The sequence below is a fragment of the Gymnoscopelus microlampas genome, assembly GCF_963454915.1.
Source record: "Gymnoscopelus microlampas genome assembly, chromosome: 8".
Classification (NCBI taxonomy): Eukaryota; Metazoa; Chordata; class Actinopteri; order Myctophiformes; family Myctophidae; genus Gymnoscopelus; species Gymnoscopelus microlampas.
The window spans coordinates 24,836,413-24,849,531 of NC_139945.1; the positions used below are offsets into that span (position 1 = coordinate 24,836,413).

General features: G+C 41.0%; 1 protein-coding gene across 6 annotated transcripts in view; it reads right to left on the reverse strand.

The window, feature by feature from the left end:
• The window catches only part of arhgef12a (Rho guanine nucleotide exchange factor (GEF) 12a), a 59,528-nt gene that overhangs the window by 32,883 nt on the left and 13,526 nt on the right, over positions 1–13,119 (reverse strand). For 5 of the 6 annotated variants that reach the window (XM_084065063.1, XM_084065062.1, XM_084065067.1 and 2 more), the window contains exons 2-4: positions 9,231–9,251; positions 7,665–7,756; positions 5,224–5,292 (exon numbers count right to left, since the gene is read on the reverse strand). In XM_084065063.1, the coding sequence (XP_083921189.1) occupies positions 5,224–5,292; positions 7,665–7,756; positions 9,231–9,251 (182 nt within the window). The remainder of the gene's footprint in view (positions 1–5,223; positions 5,293–7,664; positions 7,757–9,230; positions 9,252–13,119) is intronic. The other variant, XM_084065064.1, reaches the window with a different exon arrangement.

Consider the following 13,119-nt stretch of genomic DNA (forward strand, 5'->3'; position numbering starts at 1 on the left):
TCTGGAGCATTGACTGGATCTTTGGACCGTTTCTAAATCGATAACAGCAGTGACTGGCGACTTCCAGATGCAAAAGTTGCATCTGTCGGAAGTGCTGATTGTGTCATACGGTTTGCAGCGTTTACTATAGTAAACCTTACAGTTCTAAACTTCCTATCATTTGTTCTCCAGTCAAGATATATAAAAATATATAAAATATATAATAATACCTATCCAGAAAGTAAAGCCTAATGTACAATCCACTGAATGAGGGTGTTGCTTGTCGGAAGGAATGTATAGTTACCTTGAAGATCAGCTCTTTTTGGCAAGCAACACTGTCATACTACGGAGTATAAATTAGGCTTAAGCAGGATCAGGTCTTGTTATTATGAGGCCATGCAGATGACATTTGTATTCATAGAAGAGAGGGAGATGGGAGGGAATGGATTCATCGATCAGGTCAGTGAACATGACGCATGCTCTTGCAGTCTGATGTCAATGTAATCATGTCTTCCATATGCAGACTGACATATCTTCCACAAGCAGACTGTCATATCTTCCATATGCAGACTGGCATATGTCTTCCATATGCAGACTGACCAGCACAGAGCACTGGTTCCCAAGGTTGGCTGGATGGAGGGAGGCCCACAATGTTGATTGAGTCCATCATTTATGTTATTGTGTTTATCTGCTCTGTTTATCGATTTTATGTCACTGCTTACCTACTGTGCTGGGTAGATTTTTAATATATTTTTTAAATCAAACATTTGAAGGTTATTGGTCAAGCGTGCATTTTCTGTGTGAAAATCGACACTCTGAATCCATTAAAATCTCAGAGTTACTGAGTGTTTTGACGGGGCCTGTGACAGAAGGAGGAAAGTTACTTTTCTGGTTCTTTGTGATGTTTCATCACAATGACTAAAGAGGTAGACTGGTTGAGATTAGGGTTTATCTGATGTCTGGCCAATGGTTTGAATAGACTGACAAGAACAGACCAGAGCCTAATAGACCAGAGTTAGAGACAAATGTGGAAATTTAAACAGAATTAGCTGAAAACGTTTCCTTTCCAAAGGCTAAAATGACCCGTGTTTACAAAGGCAGACTGAAATAAAGCTCCCCTCAATGAATCACCTCAAAAATAGTATGTTCTATTTTTTTCAAATCAGGCCGTAAAAACAGACTGTATTTTTTTATTCAGTCTCTCTCTGCACAGATAAATCCTCAGTGTCAATTTAACTCAGAGAAAGGGAATAATATTGTAACGCTAAGTGGATTAACAAAAAATCATGTCATGTGATAAAATAATGGAGGACCAACATAAGTTGATTATGCTTTTTAATCATATTTGCATGCTGATTTCAGCTCTGACTTTTAGGTGAAGTATTTGAGGATTCGTAAGTCATTTTTGACCAAAATCCTTTGCGGAAGTTTTTTTTTTTGCTCTCCTGTAACAAATGAGCAACAGGGATATACAGTGTTCAGTACATACATAATGCAAAGTACAATATGTGCAGGAGATGTGACCCCATAAAATGAAAAAAAGGATATAAAGATGCGTGCGCTCTATTGTGAGCAGAAGGGTGTTTAGATCTGGAGGATGCTTGACCTGGCAGTTTGGTCGACAAAGATCTCTAAAACACTCAAATGTCCCGGTTTTCAACACGCCCTACCAAATTGTTATACATAGAGGTTTATCATGTTCTGTTCTGTTGAAAGGTGCAGTCACTAGGAATGCTAAGCGCAAAAATAAGCTGCAGGTGAAAAATGTTTTTTTTTAAAAAGGCACAAAAAACATTCTTTAAATCCAATTTAACCCATTAAGACCAGGAAAGCATCTGTCATTTTAGATTTTAACCACTTTAACCATTATTTTATACTTTGGCTATTCAAAAGTAGGAGATATAAAAGCTCATAGCACGGCACCGGGTGCCGCACTATGAGCTTGTAGATTAGCTATTTTCGAAAGATCAAGAACATTTGTGCAAATCTTTGAATGTATATATTTGTAACTCAAATCTATTATCTTTGCTTCTGGGGGTCCCTGGAACTAAATATTTTGAGATGGGGGTCCACGGCCAAATACATATAATTTTGACATGAAAAAGTTGCACTGATATTATAGCAACATAAGTATTTCAGAAAACTGTTAGGATTTAGAAGACATTTGTAGAATGGGCCTCAGGTCTTAATGGGTTAAATGAGTATTGGGTCCCGGTTTGGGTTTTTGCAAATATAATCACCCTACATAACAGTGTCTGACACCTCTAAAAATGTTTTACATTTGTATACACTCTGGGGGGTTAAATGGGACACTGAGGGCTTTTCCTGTGCGTGTGAGGCGGTGACCCATGAATCAAGCTGGTTCTTGCTGCATGTCCAAAGGTCTCCCCAGCAAGTGTGATGTCAAACAGAGGTGTTTGTAGGAGAAGCTAAAGGGGATTTGAGTTGTTGTTGGGGTGGGGGGTTGGAGCCTGAACGGAACAAGAGGCTAAATCTCTCCGGCTAGGGGGGTGGTGAGGGGGACGGGGGGATGGGAACTGTAAAGCTTGGGGCTGGGGGCAGGGAAAAACGGAGAGAGGGGAGGAGGTGGGGGGGAGGGAGGTCCAGGGTTCATTTCGTCGACTAAAACTGTGACAAAATGTGTTCGTCGACTACCTTTTATCACTGACGAAAACTACATTAAAAACACTAAATAAAAACTAAGCTATGGTGACTAAAACTAATGTATGGACAATTTCGTCAACAAATAAAAACTAGACTCAAATGTCAAGGAGGGACTAGTGGAGAAGAGATCCAGTAGAACTCATTTTATGTTTGGTTGCGCTCGGGTGTTGTGCTCTGAAAATAGCTCACAACGTGTCGCGCTGCGACGTGTTGTGAGCTTGTAGACACCAAAATACATTTAGTCGACTAAATCAACTGTACATTTAGTCGACTAAAAACGTATGATATTTAGTCGACTAAAACTAGACTAAAACTAAAACTTTTCAGATGACTAAAATAGGACTAAAACGAAATGTAATTTTATTCAAAATACTATGACATTTGCTGTCAAGATTATGAATCAGTTTAGGCAGCAGCCCAGAGACTGTAAACAATTGCTCATCTCAGCATGCTACCATAAAGTAACACTTTTTACGTGGATATAGTTAATTTAAAGGTTGTCCATTGTTATGGGTCCTTTTTGTTCTGTGTCTCAGAGCAACATTAACATTCAGGATTATTTGCAGTGTTATGCTAAACAGGTTGGTGCAGGTCGAGGTCAGCTATCTGCCATCACCATCTCGAGTGGGAGCTGATCGCTGATCAGGCGTGTCTTATCTACACTAATGCATTATTTACAGGTTAGAACTGATCCTAGGTCAGCACTTGTGCAATGGAATACAAGGATGTGGACCCAAGGGCAGAAGTTGACCTACTAAAAACAACATACAGTGTACATATACAGTACGCTTAATTTGTATGCCTTAGTACGACGGTGTTGCTTTAAAAAAAAGTATAAAGTGTAAGGATAAATTGAGTTATAGATTCACCTAGAGGCACATAATGGAATAATTTGGCCAAGATCTTTGTAATGCAAGTTTAAAATAACCTCTATATAATAATAAGTCCCCAATCATTTTAAAACACAATATAAAGAATTGTTTCCTGATCGAGGCCTTCTATCTATAGTTTTCTGAAATAGATTGTAAGCCTACTATGATCACAAGTAAATGTAAAAGTAAATAAATACTCCTTAGCCAATTGTGCGAAGCAGTGTTGAGAAGTTTGGAGTTTGTAACCCATTAATAACGGTTTAGCTCTATGAGCTATTGAGCTTGTAGATCTGCTATTTTTTGGGGTCTTGTATCCAGGAAATGCTACCAAAAAAATTGTATTACAAAACCTCATAGCAGAACGGTCCCTCTGCCAAGTGGCTTTGGGTAAGTTGGGCAATTCTGATATACAGTATTAAAGACTTTGATCGATTGGTTGCATGACTGAGTGATTTGCACCCTCAAATTCGGTAAATGGGATAAGATGCATAATAAAACACCGGTGGGAATGGTCTTATAGCGTGCCTTTCATATTGTTTGAGGCCGTCTGACTCTGTTGAATGAAAGCTCGCTGCATGGCCACAATAAAACCTCAGGTTGTACTTAGTTGCACACCGGTGTCGAGCACCAAAAATAGTTCAACCATTTATAACAGTTCAACAAGCTCACAACGCATCACAGTTGTGAGCTTGTAAATCTACTATTATCATAAATAAGTATTATATGAACCAGGCATAATCGAGCAGCAGTGCCTCAGGAGGTAGAGTGGCCCCTTGGAATCCTTGCACGGTTTCTTCTCCACCGCCAGAGTGTGAATGAATGTGGCAATGCACATTGTAAAGTGCTTTGGATGAAGGTACCATCTACCATTTTAGTTATTTATTTAATACAAACAAGAACAGGATAAATCACTGGTTCCCAGCATCCAGTCCGGGTACTACCAGGAGGAATTTTACAGTGTAGATTGGGGTCCCAAAGATACTAAATGCTTCCATTTGTATACCTCTCAAAGTTACAGACCCGTAAAAAAGGGTTCATCCGGAATGGACGTTGAGAAACAGTGGGATAAATAAATAAATAACGACAATTCCTCTGGATTTGACCGTGTCGGTATCATTGCTCTGTTTGGGGAAAACACACCCCCAGACACACCCAACACACGGTCTAAAGTGGTCTTACATGACTGCAGCCGTCACACAGTGGTGGAAAGTAACTAAGTACATTTACTTAAGCAAATATTGTACTTTTATCCACTACAATTATTTAATTATTAAACTTTAGTTACTAGTTACTTTGCAGATATAGTTTATTACATTATAAAACATACATTAATCACTTTAGCCCCATTTCACACCTAGGCTATTTGAAAATAGCAGATGGACAAGCTCACAACGCGTCGCGACGCGTTGTGAGCTTGTAGATCTGCTATTTTCAAACATTTTAGTACTTTTGGTACTTAAAGCACATTTTGATAATAACAATGATTTTGTACTTTTAATCAAGTAAATTTTGAATTCCGGACTATTGCTTGTAACGGAGTACTTCTACATTGCAGTATTGATACTTTTCTTTTTCACCACTGGGGAAAACACACCCCAACACACACACACACACATCCCCAACACACGGTCTTAAGTTGTCTTATATATATATATATGACTGCAGCCGTCATACCACCACCCGAGCCGTCCTATCAGGAGCATCTTACCACAGGACTCTTGCTTCCCCTCCGCTAGCACACTGCTGCAGCTGCCACTCTTCTGCACCACCAGAGCTTCTGCACCCACCACAGCCCCAACCACCAGCACAGAGAGCAGGGCAGCACAGAACGAAGCAGCACACACAGCACAGTGACAGCACACACACCGCCACGGACCAGACCAGACCAGACCAGAGCAGACCAGAGCAGACCAGAGCAGAGCACAGGAGAAGCACAAACACAAAACAAAACAGGAAAGAGAAAATCATGAAGGGAGAAAAAAAAAATAACAAACAAAACAATAATGGGATAAGAAATATTAAAAATGAACTAATAAGGTCAACTAATTAACCCATTAAGACCTGAGGCGATTCTTAACTCATTCCCTGCCACTGACGTAATTAACGTAATTAACCAACACTGCCACTGACGTAAAAAACGTAATTTATTTTTTTTTTCTTTGTCAAATTTCACCCAAAGACCAAGGAGATATGATTTTTCGAAGATCTAGACTCCCATCCACTTCCTTGTTAACTTAAAACTTAAAACTTCTGTACCTCGGCTTCCTGAGTACTTTTTTTTTTTCAATGAAAAATCTCTGGCAGTGGGCAAACGCAAAAAAAAAAGTTCTGGCAGTGAATGAGTTAAAAATGTTTCAAGATTTTTCAAAAAATAGCAGATCTACAAGCTCACAGCGCGGCACTCGGTGCCGCGCTATGAGCTTGTATATCTGCTATTTTTGAATAGCCAAAGAAATCTTAAGTGACACAGATGCGTTCTTAATGGGTTAAAATGTATAGGCAAAACAAAACAAAGCAATGGGATGGATTGACAGGAGTGCAGCTACGGAAAGAGAACTAGTTCAGTTTTGTATGAAGACACAACAGGGCTATGAATGCAAGGTCTTAACCACAGAGTCTACTGTCTAGCCAGTAGCCACTACAGGGAAATATAGGTTACATTGTCAGATCATGTCAAATGTCAACATTAATAGCATTTATAATATATAGCTGGTCTCTGTTGCGAGGCTGGAAGCCTAAAGCCTAAAATGATTAATGCACAAATACACTACATAATACATACAATTACAATTAATGACATAACATAATATACATTTGACAACTGAGTAGCAAATGTAATAGAACATTTTGCTTCATTGTGTTCATCAAGTGGTTAAAAATGTCATATCATGCCAGAATAAGCCGTTCTATAGGAGAGCAATGTGGGGGGAAGGTGGCTTGAAGATCATGCAGCAGCCGAATATGGACAGATAAAAAGACGTGAACTAATAAAAATGAGAGCATGCAAGAGAGAGGATGAGATCGGATATCAAAGATGATTCCTGTCTCAAAAATAATAATTAAAAACTCCAATGAGGGTGAATGAAGGAGGTTGATTTAAATCAAATAAAGAGCAGCACATGGCTTCTTCTCGCTCTGTGGCTGATGCAGACATTACTGACTATAGACCCTTCACCTCAAAGCAACGTACTGATAAAAGGATCGACTTCAGACAGACACACAATAATAGAGAGAGCGTGTCTCTTGTGTAACTCGCTCAGGGGACACGTCTTGTCCATGTTTTGTTGCGTCATCAAACCAAGATAAGCCCGAAAGGCAGCCAAGAGGATTTTCTGGGTCTCTTGTTTTGAATACAACAGCTTTCTCAGGGGCATACCTCGAGTCACACTGCCCCATTTACTGACAAATACCAACACGAGGAGTGTCGCCATATCAAGCGTTTAAGCTAGTCTGTTCCTGAGCCCTTCCGATTTCACCCTGCGATAGATGCACTTCTGGCTTAAAACACTGAAGATTTGAGCGCGCGTCAAGGCCACCCGGCAGCTTTGAATATGAAGGAGGGAAAAAAAATCTATATCGGACCAATTTATGTGAAACGGCACATGAGGACATTAAACACGTTCACGGTTCCTATGGTCAATCCATCTGTATCTATTAACCGAGAAGAGACGCATAAAGAGGCTAAGGATTGGTGCAAAGTACCATCGCCCGTGTTTCAGACAATGAAGACACATTAGACAGTCCATTAGCAGTGATGTGTAAGGAAATGGAAAAGTTGAGTGCGTGTGAGCTCCATTCACGCTGACGCCGTTGTCTCCCTGTGATCACCAGGGCAGACCACAGGCCAAGGAGAAGAGTATGTACGCACGTGTGCAGATTTCAGAGAGAGAGAGAGAGAGAGCACAAAGCATAATACACACATACCACCTTTCACCATCCCATCGTGCCTTGTTGTACAATCCATCATTATCACCATAATTGTGTGTGTGGTTATATATATATGGGTGGGGGGGGGGGGGGGGGGGAGAGAGAGAGAGAGAGAGAGAGAGAGAGAGAGAGAGAGAGAGAGAGAGAGAGAGAGAGAAGGCGGCTAGTAGTTGTTGGACAGTAAGCAAGAGAGAGACAGAGAGAGTGAAAGGGAGAAGTTACCTGTAGGGTCAAACTCATTAGAGGGAAGTGTAGATTTGTCACTTTTGGGCTTCTTGTCTGGAGGGTGGTCTTTACTGAGAATGCTGCTGGTTCTGGAGGAGGGAAAAAAACAAGTAGTCTCTCATCACAGGATAAGTGTTAACAGCACATTCTGGGATCTTGCCCCGGTACCTTGAGAACGGTCTAAAGCGGGGTTACAGAAGAGCAGCAAATAATTATTGTGACCTCACATCAGTGAAATTGGTGAAATTGAGTCCCACGTTGTGTTAATGTCATGAATTTATATCATGAATTTTGTCAAGGATTATTTAATAGGTGTCAAAACTCAGACTTGTTTTGGTTAAATGATGGAGAGAGACTGAAATGTTTTTTTGTATTTTTTATCACAAGGCATTTGCTGATTATTTAGAGAAAGCTTGGAATAAGCTTAACATATACCACTTGTCTTACAAATAATCTACAGTATGTGATGTATTTATTTGGCTTGTGTGTTACAAATCATTATTTCAATATAGTCTTTATGTAATAACCGTCATAATTCTGAAAAGGATGACTGAAGACTCCCCATCTCCATCAACCAACCAACCACACAATGCACTGACCTGCAGTATTGTGGTAATTGCATGTAGCTTTTCTATAGGCAACTTAATTGCAATGCCAGCCAGCACCTTGCCACACTAATGGCCACCCTGTATGTATGTACGTATGTGTACAGTATGTACATACGTACGTATAGGTTTGTATGTACATACGCACGTATGAATGTTACTATGTACATGTATACATACATTACGTAGAATACGTACGTGTACTTACATATGTCTAAGTACGTATGTGTGTCTACCACATGCTGGAGCACATTGAAGGTTCTCCTCTGAGCAGGGAGGGGAATCACCGCTGACAAACAAAACCTTCAATTGTTCACTTGGGCATGGAGGATAATGAGGCAAAGGAAGGGGACCTCCTAGTTCATGAATCATGCCGAGTGTGTGTCTGTACTGTATAATGTGACAGCCAGAGGATGTGGAGGGCTGTTCAGCCGAGTGCCCCGAGACGAGACCAGGGCCAGCAGAAAAGGAGGAGGGAAAAAAAAAGAAAAAGGGACGCTCCCAAGAGGAGGTGCCACAAAGCCGGACCCCGGCTTGAACCTCGGCGGGGTAATGTATGGCTCGTCTCTGTCGATACCGTCCGACCACTGTGAAAGGCCTCTGTTCTGTTCACTGTGGAAGGCAGAGATGGCCGTGCATAGAAGAGGGACCCCTTTGTCCCGCACAGTGCGTGCGTGTTAGTGAGTGCATTTACGTGTGTGTGTGCGTGTGTGTGTGTGTGTGTGTGTGTGTGTGTGTGTGTGTGTGTGTGTGTGTGTGTGTGTGTGTGTGTGTGTGTGTGTGTGTGTGTGTGTGTTATGTGTATGGGAGGTGAGTAGTCCAAACTCTTAAGATCACAGTGTTGCATTGCAGCAGCCGTGTGCGTGCATGCGTGCGTGTGTGTACACTTGAACTCTAGTAGTAGCCAACCGCTTATGTCTTGGATTCAAAACAAGGAAAATATAAAAAAGGTCCATACCTGCTTGCTTTCTTGGGAAACCTGCAAGGAAAAACAGGAGAAATCATTACTGTCCATCGCAAAATATTACTGCAATAAGACTAAATCAAAGACAAGCTATGGTCCTCCGTGTCTCTCAACTGTACAGAAATAGAGTCTGTAACACTGAGAGTGTACAAATGGAACCAAAGTGGAGTTGAATTTGTGCACTCTCAGAGTTAAATTAACACAGAGTAATGTTACAGTGTAGATTGGGGTCCCAGAGATTAAAAAAGAAACGTGTATCATATAAATTGACTCTGTGGCCTAATGCATATCAAAATGGAGATGATTGAAATGAAAAAGGTTGAGAACCACTGTGCTACTCTATAGCAGCTCCTGACACTATATAGCTGGTAAACATACTGTAGTAATCCTGATCAAACATCAGCCTTCTGCAGCAGAAGATTAAAGGCTTTTCCAGGTCAAATGTCATCCACCCCAGATTTCAGACGTGTGTGTGTGTGTGTGTGTGTGTGTGTGTGTGTGTGTGTGTGTGTGTGTGTGTGTGTGTGTGTGTGTGTGTGTGTGTGTGTGTGTGTGTGTGTGTGTGTGTGTGTGTGTGTGTGTGTGTGTGTGTGTGTGTGTGTGTGTGTGTGTGTGTGTGTGTGTGTGTGTGTGTGTGTGTGTGTGTGTGTGTGTGTGTGTGTGTGTGTGCGTGCGTGCGCGCGCGCGCGCGTGCGTGCGTGCATGAGTACATGCGTGTCATGTCTTCATAGCGATCATGGCTTGCCTGTCACAATCCTGTCCTAATCTCAACCATGGTCTGTTTCCTACAAGCCAGTCTGATTAGTGCTTGAGTGGTGGCAGAGACCAAATGAGCGACAGACCACATCGGTGCCATATTGGAAAAAGGGAGGTTTTCCAGTAAATGATGGATTAGTGTGGTTCGACCAGCTATATGCAGGCACATTTAGAATGCATCAAAATGCAGATGGTGTGAGCTACGGGTATCCCATTACAGGTCAATAAACTATAGCCGAGCTCTACCTTTAAGCACAGAGAGAACGGAAAGGCTTTAATCGATAAGTTCGATTCTTTTGCGTCTTGTAAAAAGCAGTCGCTAACGGAGGAACAGCATAAATGAAACCAACAAGCTTCAGGCGAGGAGCTAGCGTAACTTGATGATGCACCCGTAGATCACCGTTTCTCAACGTCGCGTCCGGGGACCACCAGGGGTCCAAATGGACCCTGATGGGTCCGTAACTCTGAGATGGTAAAAAAATGAGGATTTTACAGTGACTATTTTTTTTAAATTACCAAATGGGTGTCCGTGGCCTAATGCAGTAGTACTCAACCTTTTCAGTCCGTGAACCCACAAAAAAATCATATTTGAACATTTTGAATTTTGAATTGGGGACCCACCACCCTGACAAGCACTTGGCATTGTAGGAGCTGAGGCATTACATTTAGTTTAGCTCGGTCCCATAGATAAAAAATGTTAAAGACAGACATTAAAATTCCACACACACACACACACACACACACACACACACATCAGTACACAACAGTGGTTAAGAATGAGCGCAGACTTTAAGTAGACCCGGTCCTCCGTAATGGGGAGGTCTCACGGCTAACTAGCCCACATTAACTCCCTTTCTCCTGGCGACAGTGCGCTCATTCAGAGCCGTGTAGCGGCCGGGGCTGAATGGCCCGTTCATGAACATGTGCCCTAGTACGACTGTAATAAGTTCCAGAGACTGCAGCCGAAAACCCTGCTAGCTTTAACCCATTTAAAACCGGGAACGCATCTGTGTAACCACTTTAACCATTATTTTACACTTCGGCCATTCAAAAAATAGCAGATCTACAAGCTCATACATGGTGCGCGGCACCAAGTACCCTGTTATGAGATTGTAGATCTGCTATTTTTGGAAAATCGTGGAAAATGTGCGCAAATCTTTGAATATATATATCTTTCACATTTTTTTTTACATTTTTAAATCCTTGCTTCTGGGGGTCCCTGCCCTGGAACAACTTATTTTGAGATGGGGGTCCGCGGCCAAATACATATCATTTTGGTGGCCCTTGACATGAAAAAGTTGGAGAACCACTGATTTTACCAACATGAGTTTTTTCCAAAAACTGTTGTTTGTAGAATGTGACATTTGTAGAATCGCCAGAAGCAAAGTTACAAATGTTCGCTTTAAAAAACATATTATATTCAAAAGATGTGCACACATTTTCATGATTTTTCTAAAAAATTGCATATCTTGTAGAGCTTGTAGCTCATAGTGCAGCACTCGGTGCCACGCTATGAGCTTGTATATCTGCTATTTTTTGAATAGCCAATGTATAAGATAATGGTTAAAGTGGTTAAAATCTAAAATGACAGATGCTTTTCCCGGTCTTAATGGGTTAACTAGCCAACTCCCTGAAAAAAAAAGAAAAAAGAAACCCTCTGAAATGGAGAGACGGAAAAGTCAGCACATAAACACATACTGGGATGGTGGCACATGTGCACGCGTGCACGAGGGCCTAAAGGAGGCAAAACTGAGTAGGCAAGATGTTGTTCTTGGTTAATCATACAGGAACAAATGAAAGCATGACCAGCATAGAAAACGAGAATTTCTCTGAGAGTCTGTGTGAGGTGTCACAGCGTCAAACTAAAGCGACTCGTGTGACGTGTCACTTGTCTATAAACATTGTCGCTGTCGAGCAGAAACCATGTACAGTATCTCTATATTTCATAATATTTCATTGTATTTTTTTTCTCCATAAATTACTTATTACCCATTTTATATTTTGCCGTATGACGGTGTGTTTTTTTCTATTTTTGAAATGTTTGCCTACAATGGCTCGTCCAAAAAAATAAGGTTACCAGGTTGGAAATGGTTAAATCTGTGTGTGGGTTTTATAAATATCTAACCAATGAAAAGTATTAACAGCAGCTAGTGATTAAATAATCACCTAACACTAACTAACTACATTGGATCCATTGGTTATTTTCTTCCATTCCCTGAAAAGTATAGCAGTTTTAATTTTGGACATAGAAGGTTTCCGCCCGACACCGACAGCGATGATGACATTATGATTAAAATATAGATCTTAAGATTCAAAATAAGGCCCAACGCTCAACTCCCAAAACAGTCAACAACGCGTGTTTGTATCGCCATTTTAAAATGAAAGCTCAATTTATATTCCATGGGACGAGGGTGCCGCTTGCCAAAAAGAAACGCTTTTTGCGGCGAGCGACGGCGTTGTGCGATGAAGCCTAAGATAAGGCATTAGAAGAACGACGCAGCCCTTTAAAAAGGTTTTTAACCCATTCAAACCGGGAACGCATCTGTCTAACCACTTAAACCATTATTTTATGCTTTGGCTATTCAAAAATCTCGAACGTTTGTGCAAATATTTGAATATATATATATTTTTTAAAAGGGAACATTTTTACTCAAATCTTTGCTTCTGCGGGTCCCCATTACAAACTATTCTGATGGGGTCGTGGCCAAATTTCGGTCGATGGCCAAGTTTGAGCACCACTGACATAACGACAACAGTTTTTCAGAAAAACAGCAGAAAATACATTTGTACAATCCCCAGGAGTTTGAGTTACATCTGTTCGCTGTATGAAAATATATATATATATATATATATATATATTCAAAGACTCTATGAGCTTGTATATCTGCTAAGTTTTGAATAGCCAAAGAAATAAAAAAATGACACCGATGCTTTCCCGGTCTTCAGAGGTGGGGAGGAGAAGATGGAGAGATCATCATGGGAAGGTGAGGAGTCAAGTAGCAGTTGGAAAAGAGAGGCAATGTGCAGCTGGTTAAACCACTGTTTCTCATCACCTGGTCCAGGGCCCACCAGGGGTCCAAATGTACCTTTATGGGTCTTTAAATGAGAGTGCAGAAATGGAACTTTC